The following is a 14,961-nucleotide window of genomic DNA, read 5'->3' as shown; positions in this document are numbered from 1 at the left end:
CTCATTAAGTACTTGTAGCACATTTTACATGCTCATTCTCCTTCAGCCAACAAAAGTTTCACTAACAGCTCTGTGATAAATATACCTACAGGACAACCACTCTTTCATCTGTAATTGGTAATAAATGTGTTCTCTTAACCAAAGGCATTCTGAATTGATACTTTACAATTTTTCTCTCCTTTATCAAAAAATGCAGGGTAACAGAACCTCTTGGGTTGGCAGGATCACAGAATGATCACCCGGCCTCCACCTTTGTTTCACGACTCAGTTTAATGCATACAGAAAGAAGAAACCTGAAAGAAACTGAGTTTCTACATATAACAGCACTTGTCGGGCATATTCCCTTTCCAAAGCCAATTTGCTTCGGAAACCAAAATAGGAATGCAAATGAAGTGATGAGGATGGCCATCCAGGTGGAGCAAGAGACAGAAGTAGAGGAATATTCTTGGGAATGTTTCATGCTAACTAGGTCAGTTTAGAAAACTTCCCCTTTGGTGGAGGTAAAGAATCCCTGGGGTCATTCTCCTCCCTGCCCAAGCCTTTCCAAACAAAAGCCAGATTGTAATGCCACTTGAACCGGTCAGATTGTGATTCGGCTCTAAGGTTTTAGATAAAAAGCTGATCAAAACATCTCACTTGCAATAAAGCAGTTTCAATTTAGGTGTGCTTATGCTGTTTGAAGTATAATCCATAATTGTTTTTTAAGTATTCATGATTTATATTTGCCTGGAGAGCTCAAGTCCCAGTCTTTCCAAGTGTCTATACAGGCAAGTCTATAGGCGCCATTTTTCCAATAGGCTCAGATGACAGTGAGCATTTTTTAACAGTATTTTTTAAATTACAGTTTACATTCAATATTGTTTTGTATTAGTTTCAAGTATACAGCACAGTGGTTAGACAATCATATAATTTACAAAGTGGTACCCTGATACTTCAGGTACTCGCCTAGCATCATAGTTATTACAATATTATTGACTATGTTCCCTATGCTGTACTTTACATCCCCATGACTTTTTATGACTATCAATTTGTACTTTTTATTTTTTATCCTCACCAGAGGACACTCTTGCATTTATCTTCAAATAGAGTGGGAGGGAGAGAGGGAGGAAGAGAGAGAAACATCGATGTGAGAGAGACACATCAAGTGGTTGTCACCCACATGACCCCAACCAGGCCGGGGACAAACTGCAACCGAGGTACATGTGCTTAGCGGGAACCGAACCCAGGCCTCTCTGATCCACGGGTCCACGCTCTAACTGCTGAGTCAAACCAGCCAGGGCTCAATTTGTACTTCTTAATCCCTTCACCTTTCTCACCCGGCCCCCCAAAGCTATAAAGTATGTTTTAATTAAAGTATTTAATTGTGGGGTTTTTAGACAATGGTACTTACTGCAATTAAGACTACAAAAAGTGTAAACAAAACTTTCATATGCACTGTGAAATCAAAATACTCTGACTTGCTTTACTGTAGTGATCTGGGACCAAAACCACCGTATGTCTGAGATATGCCTATATTTACGTAGTCCAAGTACTATATAGCAGATCACTCTCTGTAAAATTAATCTTCAGCTTTGACATCGATGACCCCTCTGCCCCAGCATTTGGCCACCAGCAGAGTCAGACTTCACGCAACAGGTCCTCTATGAAAGAATGGGAGAGCCCAGCAGCCTCTCTTGGGCACCTCCTTAGCCCAGCCATGATGCCTCCATTGCTCTTGCAGAAGTTACGGGAAAAGTTCTGGTCTTTTGGCTTGTGATTGAGCTTAGGTCCTGGCTAGGAAGATAATGCCCTATCCCTCTCAGCCATCAGCTTGCCTCATCCTAAACCGAGTAGTGAACACTGTGATCTTATTTCTCCTCCTTGGCTAAATATCCTTCCCTTCCTTCTGAGTCTCAAGAGGCATTACAAGAGGCAAGCTTGCTTGCACTCAACATATTCCTTGAGCCCAACTCTGTGTACATTCATCTAAAAGGGAGGAAAATCAAGCTCCATTTTAAAGGCTCGATTAGTCTTTAGGAAGACCAGTAGATACTTTTACACTTTAGGTTTTAACCTCTGACTACATAATTCAGCTGCCTCAGCAATCTAGTTAAAGATGGACAACTCTTGTTTTAATACACCATTAATGCAGCCTTTTTGTAATTTTTCTATGGATGCCCTAGTTCATTTTTAAAAGCACATTTTTACCAAAAGTACATATAATAGAAATATCAAGACCAGGCCAAAAAGAAAACATAGAAATTATTAACAAATAGAAAGTGGAAAATTTAGCTTGGAAAACAAGTCTCATTGTCCACGGGAGTAAGAAAACCATTATCAAGTGTTTGGTGCACTTTTATCTAATTTGGGGCACAAGCTGGACTTTGAAGGATAGGGAGATTGCCAGGTAAAGAAAATGGCATTTTGAGGGGAAGCAGGAGCTAACAAGTCATGAAGATGGGGTACAATGACTTGTCTACAACAGAGCAGTGTGGCTAGAGTAGTAACTCGTGGCATCAAAATCACTTGGGAAGCTGTTGTGAGTCTTGACAGCTGTAATATAGAGGGAAGAGCTGAGGCTGCCCAAGGCCCCTGGCTCAGGAAATTGGAACATTGGATGCAATGACTCGGTGCAAAGCCTAGTATATATTAGATGTTCAAAAGCTTTTCTCTAACCAAGTATCTTTTTAAGGGGAAGACAGTCTTCACTCTGAGACACACAAAATTTGAGGTGCAAGAAATCATATGGAGCTGTCCTGTGCACACCTTTAGCCTAGTCCTGATCAAAGTCAAAACAAAGGACCACAGAAGGGGTCATCACAGGAATCCAGAGTGAACAATGTCCCAGGAAGGCTGTAGAGAAACAGCCTGAACTCTGAAACTAGTCTGCACTCGTTGACCACGGTTAATCAGTTCCAGACTCTGTGATAAATGAATTTCCACTAAGTGGGATTCTTTGCAAGTGGTCCCTCACCACTTAGCACTTTGACTCTTGCTGCTTATAGCTGGATGACTGTACTGCAATGGAAAAGGACAGAGGGGACTGAAGATGAATGTAGCAAAGTCCAAAGTGAAAACAAAAAATTTAAATGCTAATGGAAGAGGAAAAGGCTGTTTACTAGATATTTGACCATTAACGTCTTGGTGACCATATTTTAGCAAAAGACAAAAACCAGAAGAGATTGAAAGTGAGGATGAACACTATCTTGCAGACTGATTTTGAGGATGAACATAGCTAACTGGCACTTAGGGACTTCAAGAGATGCTCATGAACACAGTTCATCAGGGCCAGTCTTGCCACAAACCAGAGAATAGATGTAGGCAAGCGAACAGAAAATATTGCTGGTGTACTTGGAAGTCATTTGAAAGTCCTCATTGCTCAGTCCCTAGCTCCAATCTCAGAGAAGCCAGTGAGTAAAAAAATAGAAATGCACTTTCAGTACCAATAAACAAAAGCTTTTTCCTACCTAGCCTAAATTACAGAATTTCCCATAAAACCTGAAAATTTTTACAACGCATAAGTTGTTTTGCTACTGCATTAACGGCTCAGTGCCAGATATAGAACAGGGACTCAAAACACAGATGCTGATATAAGGAACCTAGGATTTATCATTTTCCTCAGTAAAACCAAATAGCTCAGGTTGACATTTAATGGTAGTTAAGGGCAAGCTACACCATCTAAGGGACCTATCCATATGCTTTGCAAATCACATTAGCTCTAGAGTTTACATCTGAGGCCACTCACTCCACCAGCAGGTATCATGCTGAGGAAAAACAGCCTTTAGAGATAATAGAGGTGGCTATGTTTAAAGGCAGATTACGGAAAAGGGATTGAACCTGTAAATTCCCAAAATGCACATTCAAAATCAAACCTGGCTCAAATTAAGCTTCATAGTGTGCACTGGCTAGCAAGGCTGACCAAGTAAAGGAAATTCCAATTACCAGTTTTTCACCAGTCTTACTTGGTTCAACATTTGATACTCATACTGACACATACAACTTGATCTTGAAATCACAGGTCACCACGTCTCCCTGCTAAAATTCTCATGGATTGGTGTACATTGAACTGAAGCATCTTGCTTTTGTGCCTAACATTTAGGTCCATGAAAACAATGGACACCCTAATGGTAACCTTTCCTAATGGGTATGTCCATAAGCAGATGGGCTCCATATACTTTCTGGTGTCCCACAGCCTTAACCCAGCCTTGCCCACTTCCGTACTCTTCTACTGACCTGCCACATTGTCTTCATCCACTCAATGTCCAGCAGCAAGATTCTAACATGCCCACCACAGGAAACCCTAGCTATCACCAATCTACGTGTCTTTGCCTATTGATTAGGAGAGTAGGCTGTCATTTAGAAACCCAAGAGGAAATAAATAGCATACTTCCAGTTATTTTGCAAAGATTACGACTATCTTGTCCTTCACTAACAGGGACCTTACTTGACTGGCCCTACCTCCCATCACACACACAAAAACCAGAGATGAGAAACAAAAACCAAGTTTATTTGTTCATTTCTTGCATTTGAAGTACTCTTCGATGACATCCTTTGCCTGAGATTCTTTGCCATAGTCCTTAAAAAAAAAAAAGTCATATGGGATTTATTTTTAATAACAATCAGAAATTCCACAAAGTCATCAACACTAGTTATAGCGAAGCTTTAAAATTAGTTTATGTATTATGAAAATGGTTTCATTAATTAAATTTCTTATAGCCATTTTCAGGGACCTTAATGACTTCAATGTCAATGTCTTTAAGGCTCGTAACATGGCTTTACTATTGCCAGCTTTTGCTAAATCTCTGCAGAACACATTCAGGTAAGCAGACTCATTGGCTGGCTTGAATTATGGCTTATTTTCCTTTGGAAAAGGCAGAAAATTTGAAATGTGTCAAAAATAACATTTCTCCTTAACATTTTAGATTCAATATACTGTTACTCAGCACAACCTTCATCCCAGAGATAAATACTGACTTACCTTGACCACCACACAACTGCAACCAACCACTTTACGGGGTTTTCCCTCTCTGTCGATTTTGCAGAGGCCTACCCACTCTCCTAGTTTCTTGTTGTCATCAACCTGTTGGGGGAATTTGAAATGTCAACATTAGTAGGCATTAATGCTACTGTACTGACAATAACCAAGCCCAAAAGGCACTGTAGTCAGACAGGGTGACATGGCAGTTTCCTCACAGCAGTTCAGTAGAGGGAGCCAGTTGTCATCATGTACAGCACCAAGATCACCTACAGGTATTGCTTTGTTCCATACCAACATCAAAATTAGCATTTAATACTGCAGGAATAAAATAGTTGCTTCTATAATCACCTTTAGTATAGCCAACATCAAGTTTATGTGATGTTTTTCATACCTGCAGAAAGCAATAATATCCACACTGCAAAATTTGCTCTGATGTGACAAAAATCACTACATACAGCATTACTCCTAACATACTGGCTCAATTTTCATCAAGCTAAAGTATCTCTTAACAGTTCAGATAAGTAAAATCAGATGGGTAAGATACCTTGATGAGGTTGATTTGGTGTTCCGCACAAAGGGCCTCCACCAACTTGACATACATAGGCTCATCACAGTTGGATGCGAGCACACAAAGGTGGGCTTGGCGCCTGAAATGCAAAATCCATCAGCAAAAGCTAAAAGTAAGGTCTATGTCCACTGCAATTGCACTTTACAAGGTAGTTATCTGCACTGGCTACACTGGCAAATCACAAGCAGCGCAACCATTGGTGAAAACAACTGCTTCAGTTTGATGAACCTGTTACAGATTACACATATTCATTCAATGCATCTATAGAAACACCAAGTGTTCACTAACTCCTAAAACTACCAAGTATATGCAAGGGAACTAGTTTATGTTGTGGCCAAAACAAATACATACAGATGGCCAACAGATGTGAAAAGATGCTCAACTCTCACTAATCAGAGATGTAAATGAAAACCACAGTGTATCACCTCACACCAGTCAGAAAGGCTATCATTAAATAAACAAACAAGTGCTGGCACAGATGTGGAGAAAAGGGAACCCTAATACACTGTTAGTGAGAATGCAGATTGGTGCAGCCACTGTGGTAAGTAGAATGAAATTACCTAGAAAAATTAACAATGGAACTGCCTTATGACCCAGCGATTCAACTTCTGGGTATATACCTGAAGGAACCTGAAATACTAATTTGAAAGAAAATCACTAATTTGAAAGAAAATATGCACCCTTATGTTCACTGCAGTGTTATTTACAATAGCCAAGACTTGGAAACAGCCCAAGGGTCCATCAGTAGTTGAGTGGATAAAAGAGCTGTGGTACATTTATTCCACCATAAAAAGGATGGAAATCTTACACTTTACAACTACATGAACAGACCTGGAGAGAATTATGCTAGTGAGATAAGCCAGTTAAGAACATATACCATACACTTTCTATTATATGTGGCATCTAACGAATAAAAAAAAAGCAAAAAATAAACAGAGACATGAATACATGGAACAGAATGACAGCTAATAGAGAAGAGGTTTGGGGAACTAGGTGAAAAAGGTGAAGGGATTAAGCAAAAACCTCAGACAACGGTATGGTTATTACCAGAGGGAAAGGGGGGTGAGGGCAGGCAGAAGAGGGTAAAGGGGGAATAAATGGTGATTAAATGACGTTGGAAGGAGACTAGACTTTGGGTGGTGCACACATGCAATATACGAATGACATATTGTAGTACTGTATGCCTGAAACCTATGATTTTATCAGCCACTGTCACCCCAATAAATTTAATAAAATAAACAAAAAAAATGCTCTTCTACAAACCAGTGTTACGGAAAGGCTGTTGTATGTAACAAGCTACTAGATCAGAGTTGCTGCCTGTTACACACCACACATTAATATTGTGCAGCACTGCTAAGATAGAAACAGTGTAGGAGATGCACATCAAGACCTGAGGTTGTACTTCCAACAAGTGTTTCCACTGGACTCAAGGGGCCGGTCTTAACCAGTTTACCTAACTGATTTTAAAATCTGGCTTAGAAACCCTTAAAGTGCACGCCTCAACTAGTTAACACATGCAGTTTTGCCAATGTAACCAGTCCAGAAGCTAAACTGAATATATTTACAAATTCCATATTCACGTTTCTGAAACAGCTACTTCACTTACTAAATTCATGCAGAATTCCAGATGTTTATGCAATAAACTTTAAATCCCACTAACTCGTTTTCATTTTGCAAAACACTAAATGAAGGTTTCTATCTGTCCTCCACCTAACGTGAAATTAGCCCACAACTACAGATTTGTCAGACTGTTAAGTTTCACTCATGAAAGGAGTGAAGGGGTATCCGACAACTTAAGTCATCATTCAAAACTGTAGTATCCCTTAATGAATCAAGTGTTCATCCCCATTCCAAACAGAAACCCACAGACTTGAAGTGGGCTATACAAATCTGAGTTCTAATACCTTTTCCTATGTTTCCTGTAGAACGGATGCCACTCAGAACTTTTGCGCTAACACCGTGAACTTCACGCTTTCTTCCCTCGGCTGCAGTTTTGTTCCGGTTCCAACCCACAGTATTGAGATTGATACACGTACTTATCTAAGGCTTTGGCAGCTTCGCGAATTCCGCGCGCTAGGCCATCGTGGATGAGGGCGGTCTTCAGCACCTCCTGTAAAGCTGTGTTAACGTCCATTACACCTCCAGCAGCAATGCTAAAATGCAACACATCAAAGCGATCAGTAAACTTCCCTCGCCCCACCTGACGCCTTGAGCACGGCAGTCACCGGTCAGGTACGCTTAAGGCGCCACGGCTGACCCAGAGCCCGCGCTGCCGGCCCGCGACCTGCGCCTTCCGCACCACGATCCCGGCCCCTGGGCTCACCCTTCCTCGGCCATGGCGGTGGGTTATGGGTAGAGCCGAATCTTGAATGCACTGTAATACATAGAAAAAAAGAAATGAACAAGGACACTAGTTGACTGAAGGATTGAGTTTAGACCCTGGTACTACTCGTCAAACCCAGCAAAAAAAAAAGACACCTAATTGTGCACCATAATCGCCACCCTTGCGTAGTTCAACTCACCCCAAGCCTCCGCCTCCGCGCAACTCCGCGGCGGCAGGGAAAGAGAGCGTGCGCGTCCGCATGACGGTATTTAAGGGCTTCCCAGGACCCCCCCATCCTATGCGCATGTGCACTCCTTTTCTTGAAAGAGATGTCTTTGGTAGTGCCCGGTCTCGAGAATTTCTGTTTCCGGTTTGAGGCGCCTGAGACAGGAGACTGCTACTCTTTAACTCGGCTCTGCCCATCACTAGGACGCGAAACAGGCACCTACTCGGGCAGCCTCACATCGCTCTTCCTCACTGGGGGCGTGGCCTGCGGGGACCCAGAGAGCACGTTCTACGGCGCGCGAGGACGACCAAGTGCGCGTGTGGGCTTGGTCTTCTAAGACCCCTGAATCCTGGCTGGATCCGAACACTCGGTTTAACCCTTGCCACGTATTGTAATTCCTGTCGACTGGAGTAACTGGGCCTTCCTGGGTGGCAACGTTCTCTCTTCTCATATAAGTCCCTCTGGACGTCCGTGAACACGACATGCTGTGGGTGATCGTCATCCGTGTGTGTGCGTGTTCTTGAAACGAAAGCCAACACGTTTCCACGACTTCCAAGCACCTTGCAAATTCCACTTTCCCGGCGATGGTTAGTGAACTGGAACCTGAAGCCAGGTGGTTGGTTCCGGTTTCTCAATACACTTGGTCCTTCATGAAGTTCTTTTTAACGCTGGATGGTCCCGGAATCGGTTATCCCGCGCAAATCGGAACTCAGTAGGTGCATTTAAAACCCCTGCAGTGTAGCAGACAGGGGTGGGGTCTGTAAACACAGACGGGAAAACGCAGCCTTTGAGAAATCGGGCATTCACTTCGCCATCCAGGAAGGACTTAGGGGTGGAACCCGAGGTCCCTAAACTCTGACTTTCCCTGCAAGCTACATTTTGATTTTGCAAAGATGGGCCATTCCCCCACCCACGTTGTCAACGCAAATACAGGAGATACGGACGAATTTAATCATTACAGTCTTTTTTTTTTCTTTTGTTTTTAACTTCCTCTCCTGACAAGTCGCCAAGCCAGTCCATAATTGTTAAGCTTCGATCGGTGCCAACACCGACAACAGTGACCGGCGAACAGTTCATGTCAGACTGAGTACCCTGGAGAACACAACAGTGGGTGACATGATCAGAGTGCGGAGTAGAGTTAACCAGAATAGACATACGGGAATTTTAATAAATTGTTATGGTTTATTTTTATCTTTTAAAACTCTTTATACTTTTCATTTTGAAAAAGTGTTCAATCTGCTTCTTTCCATTCACAACTCATCCTAAAACGGTGTCCACTTAATTAGTTATTCAATAGTTCATTTTTTTATAAAGCTGCAGAGTTCATAAAAATGAGAAGATTTATTCCTGCCACTCTCATGCTGGTGGTGGGATTAAGATTTGAGGCAAATATTAGAATATCTAAAGGCCACAGGGGAGGTACAAAGTGGGTTGGAGAGGGGATGGTGTGGGAAAGTAAGACAAAGAAAGACTAGATTTGTGGCAGCATTTGAAATGGGCTAAAAAAAATAAAAACAAAAACCTGAAAGGATTCCAACGTGAGGATGAGAGAAAAGGACAGGGTATTCCAAGCGGAAGAAAGACTAAGGAGAAAGCACTGATGTCTCCTTGGCTTTTTTTTGGAAGTTATAACAACCATAACACATTTGTATTTTTCAAAGAGAATGTGGTAAATAGTGTGTCAACAAGTTACCCATTATCTGAAGTTCATACAAGTTAATATGCTAAACATATTAGTAGACTTCTTCCCCACACCACCACCACCCTACCCCTAAAAAATATTAGGGAGGAGGCAGTGAATTTGGTAAAGACTCAGGAAATATAAATGGGGAAAGTAATCATTGCCAAACATCATGTTTATATAGAGGGGAAATAAATAAGTACCTTTCAGCTTATGCTGCAGTTCATTTCTGTCTTCTAGCATCTCGTAATCTAGTCTGTAGACTCAAGAATCATGGGCCTATGCCTTGACATTTTACCTTATAAATACTTCTTCTATAGTTGTAAATCTCCCTTCTTAAAACTAGAGGTACACTTTCTTTTTTTATTTTTGAAATCCTAGTTATATAAGGGATTCTAATCCCAGAAATGAAGTTAAGGAGCACACTAGTGGTTCAAGGCTTCTTTAATACAGATTCTCCTAGTTCATTTTTAAAGTTACCGCTTCTCAATTTTAGATATAGCCAAACGTGGAAGACTACTAAATAGAGGCTAATGGCTAAAATAATAATTCAGAGATATTCATAACAGGGAAATTAAAATGTAATTCCAATTTTTAATTAAAAGAAGAAAAGAAAGAAGAAACATGAATAAAAGACGGATGGAACAATGAAAAACAAATCATAAAATAGTAGAATAAATCCGACAATGTTAATACTTATCTTAAATATAGACTATCTGCTCAAATTAAAAAGTAGATTGTCCCATGTTTGTAGCAGCACTATTTACAATAGCTAAGATCTGGAAACAGCCCAAGTGTCCATCAGTAGACAAATGGATAAAAAAGCTGTGGTACATATACACAATGGAGTACTACGCAGCTGTAAGAAAGAAAGACCTCTTATCATTTGAGACTACATGGAGGGACCTGGAAAGTATCATCCTAAGTGAAACAAGCCAAACAGAGAAAGACAAGTTTCATATGATCTCACTTATTTGTGGAATATAATGAACATAACAGTCTGAGGAAGGGGGTAGTCCCAGAGACGCGGAAGTGGGGTACAGACTGACAATCCCCTAAATAGGGGGGTGGTGGGGAAGAGATGAACCACAGAATTTATATGCATGTATGCATGAACAGTGGACATGGACAACAAACTGGGGAAAGAGCAGGGAGGGAGGCGGAAGGGGGAATCAGTGGGGGGGGGGGGACGGAAGGAGAAACGTCTGTAACAAAAATTAATTAATTAAAAAATTAATTAATTAAAAAAAAAAGTAGATTGTTAGGCCCTAGCCGGTTTGGCTCAGGGGTTAGAGCATTGGCCTGCGGACCAGAGAGACCCGGGTTCGGTTCCCCCTAAGGGCATGTACCTCGGTTGCAGTTTGTTCCCGGCCCCCGTTGGGGTCATGTGGATGGCAACCAGTCTATGTGTCTCTCTCACATTGATGTTTCTCTCTCTCTCTTTCTCCCTCCCGCTCTGTCTGAAGACAAATGCAAAAAAAAAAAAATAACAAAATGTCCTCAGGTGAGGATTAAAAAAAAAAAGTAGATTGTTAGAATGGATTTTAAAAAATCAACTATAAGAATCAACTATATGCATTTTAAATATACGCACAGAGGGGTTAAGAATAAAAGGATAGCAAAAGATATACCATGCAACCAATAAACATAAAGGCTGTAGTGATTATGTTAATATCAGAAAATGCATAGTTCAAGGTATTACTAGTGACAGAAGTGTTTCACAATGATAAATGAGTAAATTCATTGGGAAGACATAGTCATACCACACACACACACACACACAGAATTAAAATGATATAATAAATCCAAAATTATAGTTGGATATTTGAACATCCTTCTCTTAGCAATTAATAGAACAATGAGACAAAATAATTAGGTCACAGAAGATATAAACAAAACTATCACATTGACCTAATTGATTTTCAGAGAATACTACATCCAATACCTATAGAATATTATTATTTTCAAATGTACATGTTTGCAAAACGTATACTGGACCATAAAACAAGTTTCAATAAATCTTAAAAGATTAAAATCTTTCAGAATTGAAATATTCTACGATAGGATTAAATCAGAAATCAGTAATATAAATATATATGGAAAAGCCCCAAATAATAGAAATTAGTAACATGTTTTTTACGGGTAAAATAATTTTAAAAGTGGGGGTGGATATTAGAAAGTATTTCAAACTGCATAATTTGTGAGATATAATTAGAGCAGTTTTTAGAGGTAAATATTAAGACTTTAATGCTAATATTAGAAAAGAGAAAAGGGCTAAAATCAATCACATAAGGTTCCAAAACCTGAAAAATAGGAGCAAAATAAATGATGAGAAGGTAGAAAGAAGATAGTTTCATTGGTGAATTCTACCAGACATTTAAGGAAAAACAAAACAATATCAATCTTATACAAATTCACACAGAAAATACAGGAGGAGGAACAACTTCTGACTTATTTTATGAGCCCAAGATTACCCTGCTACCGAAGCCTGACAAAGGAAAAGTACAGGTCAACATTTCTCATAATCATAGATAGAAAATCCTTAATAAAATATTAGCAAATTAAATTAATATAAAAAAGATAATATGTCCTGACCAAGTTGGGTTTGTCCCAAGAATGAAAGACGTGTTAACATTAGAATATTGATCAGTATAATTCATCATGTTAACAGAATAAAGAAGAAAAACCATTTTCAATAAATGCAGAAAAAATGTTTGATAAAATTCAATATTAAATCATGTTAAAATCTCTCAACACATTAGGAATAAAAGGGAATTTCCTGAATTTGATAAAATTCACATATGAAAAAGATATAGCTAACTCCACACTTAATGGTGGAGGACCAAATGTTTTCTCCCTAAGTTTGAGAACAAAGTAAGGATCTCTATTCTCATCACTTTCATTCAACATCTTCTTGGTTAACCTAGTCAGTGTAATAAAGTAAGTGAAAGAAATAAAAGTATATACTGCAGAAAGGAAGAAGTAAAGGTTGTTCATGTAGGAAGTTTAGAACAATCTATAAAACAACTATTGGAACTAATGAGGGAATTTACATGTTTGCAGGATACAAGATGAATATAAAATTAATTTACTTTTGTATACAATCAGCAAATGATAGAAAATTTAAATATCAAAATTCAATTTTTTTAAAAAAATCCTCACCTGAAGATATTTTTCTATTTATCTTCAGTTAGAGTGTGAGGGAGAGAGAGAAAGAGAGAGCGGAAGAAACATCAATGTGAGAGAGACATTTTGACTGGTTGCCTCCCACATAACCCTGACCAGGGCCAGGGACCGAGCCACAACCGAGGTACAAACCCGTGACTCTTTGGTCCACAGGCCGACGCTCAAACCGCTGTGCCAAATCACCCAGGGCTCAAAACTCAATTTTAATGGTGTCTAAAATCAAGATATTTAGGAATAAATTCAACATGAACATGTAATACCTCTACAATGAAAACTATAAAACATTTCTGAAAGAATATCTACATAAATGGAGAGATAGATCATATTCATTGATTTAAAAACTCAATATTGGCTGGATGTCATTTTTCCCTCAATTGATTTATAAAGCCAACAAAATTACAGTAAAAATCCCATCAGATATCTTGGAGAAATTGAGAGATGACTCCAGCATTTCTACAGAAATTCAAAGAACCCAGGATATTCAGACTGCTCTTGAAAAAGAAGAACAAAGTTGGAGAATGTTCACTACTTGACTTATGTGATGAAAGCAAGTGAGTGGAAGAAGCTGGTACCAACAAAAACCCATCTGGTGAGGGTGGCGTTGCTCTAGCGAAGCGGGCAAAGGTTCTAACTACAGTGTCTGTGTTTAACTCCATTGGCATCACGTGCTGCAGATGATGTCCAGCAGTGTGTGCTGGTCTGTGTGCTGGACCACTTCCGTGGTGTGATTTTAGGCATGTAGCCTCTAAGTGGTGTGTATAATCCTCCTGATGATTCTATGTGCTACTTGATAATCTATGATAAATTCATTTTCTGCTTAAATTCGCAAAAGATGTTTCTTTTAATAACAACATGGAACCCTGACTGATCCGAATATATTTGTATCAGTCAGGGGGAAATAAAGAAGGATGTAGGGACAAAGGGTGACTGAGGCTGTCTCCTGGATAAAGGGAAAAGAATGAACTTCTTAGAGGAAGTAACATTTGAACAGAGACCATATTATTCCATTTTAGTTTGCTTAAAAAAAAAAAGTGTTCCGTGTGTGTGTGTGTGTGTGTGTGTGTATGAGCACAGAAAATTGTGACAGGATGATGATAGCTCCCAAAGATATGTCCACATTCCAATCTCTGGAATTTGCAAATGTTACCTTATTTGGAAAAAGGATCCATGTAATGTGGTTAAGTTAGAGATCTTGAGGTGAGGACATCATTTTGGATTTTGGCTCAGTGGGTTAATATTCAACTTCTGGCCTTTAGGACTATGTTGTTTTGAGCTACCAGGTTTGTGGTAAATTGTTATAGCAGCCACAGAAAAGTAATAAAATAATATGGTCAACTGTAGCCCTCATTATCTGGAGGAAAATACCTTTTATATAAATTTAAAATAGATGGACAAAAAACAAGAATATTAATTTCATGAAAATATATACAAAAATATTTGTATTAAACAAACAAGAATAATTGCTGATGGGAAGGGAAATGGGAATGGAGATAGAGGGAAATCAATGACAACAGAAATAAAAAATTTAGTTGAAAATTTGCACTGAGTAGATAGAGCATTCTGTGCTAGGTGAAAGTCCTCCTGCGTATGCCTTGATATACTTATTTGGTTGTTGCATGGAATATATTCTTAGGAAATGAATTTGTGGATCAAATGTATACATTGTTAGTATTCTTGGTACCCAATGCAGAACTAGCTTCCAAAATGGAACTAACTAACCAGCAGTGAAGAAAGGAACTGTTTCCTCCTTTGTTTTGCCAATTGAATAAGCAAAATTGTGGCCACATTTTATTTTGCATTTTGTGGATTATTGAAGAGTGTGAACATTTCCAAAATGGTTATGGGGCATATGTGTTTTGTGTGTGTGTAAGTTTTATACTCATATGTAATCAAAGTGATTATTGCTTCCCTATTAAAATGTGAAATGTCTATCTCTCACTTTCTCTTGAAAACACACACAAAAAAAATTTAAAAAAATAAAAAATTTGGACAAGAAAGTTGGGGAAACTTCCTATAAGAT

At 39.3% G+C, this 14,961-nt stretch overlaps 1 protein-coding gene and 3 non-coding genes across 4 annotated transcripts; all 4 read right to left on the bottom strand.

Annotated features, from left to right (window-relative positions):
* Positions 1–4,444: 4,444 nt before the first annotated feature.
* On the bottom strand, positions 4,445–8,131 carry RPS12 (ribosomal protein S12). Its single transcript, XM_036249384.1, has 6 exons — positions 8,048–8,131; positions 7,849–7,899; positions 7,562–7,678; positions 5,502–5,604; positions 4,958–5,059; positions 4,445–4,555 (listed from the first exon to the last, which is right to left on the bottom strand). The coding sequence occupies exons 2-6, from the start codon at positions 7,860–7,862 to the stop codon at positions 4,493–4,495; spliced, it is 399 nt and encodes a 132-aa protein (XP_036105277.1). The 5' UTR covers positions 7,863–7,899; positions 8,048–8,131; the 3' UTR covers positions 4,445–4,492.
* Positions 4,688–4,822, bottom strand: LOC118622130. Its single transcript, XR_004957949.1, has one exon. It is a non-coding gene; the product is annotated as a small nucleolar RNA SNORA33 (small nucleolar RNA).
* LOC118622143 lies at positions 5,136–5,212 on the bottom strand. Its single transcript, XR_004957960.1, has one exon. It is a non-coding gene; the product is annotated as a small nucleolar RNA SNORD100 (small nucleolar RNA).
* On the bottom strand, positions 7,264–7,336 carry LOC118622103. Its single transcript, XR_004957928.1, has one exon. It is a non-coding gene; the product is annotated as a small nucleolar RNA SNORD101 (small nucleolar RNA).
* Positions 8,132–14,961: the final 6,830 nt, after the last annotated feature.

The sequence above is a fragment of the Molossus molossus genome, unplaced genomic scaffold, assembly GCF_014108415.1.
Source record: "Molossus molossus isolate mMolMol1 unplaced genomic scaffold, mMolMol1.p scaffold_m16_p_8, whole genome shotgun sequence".
Taxonomy (NCBI): Eukaryota; Metazoa; Chordata; class Mammalia; order Chiroptera; family Molossidae; genus Molossus; species Molossus molossus.
This window is presented reverse-complemented; position numbering and strand designations above follow the sequence as displayed.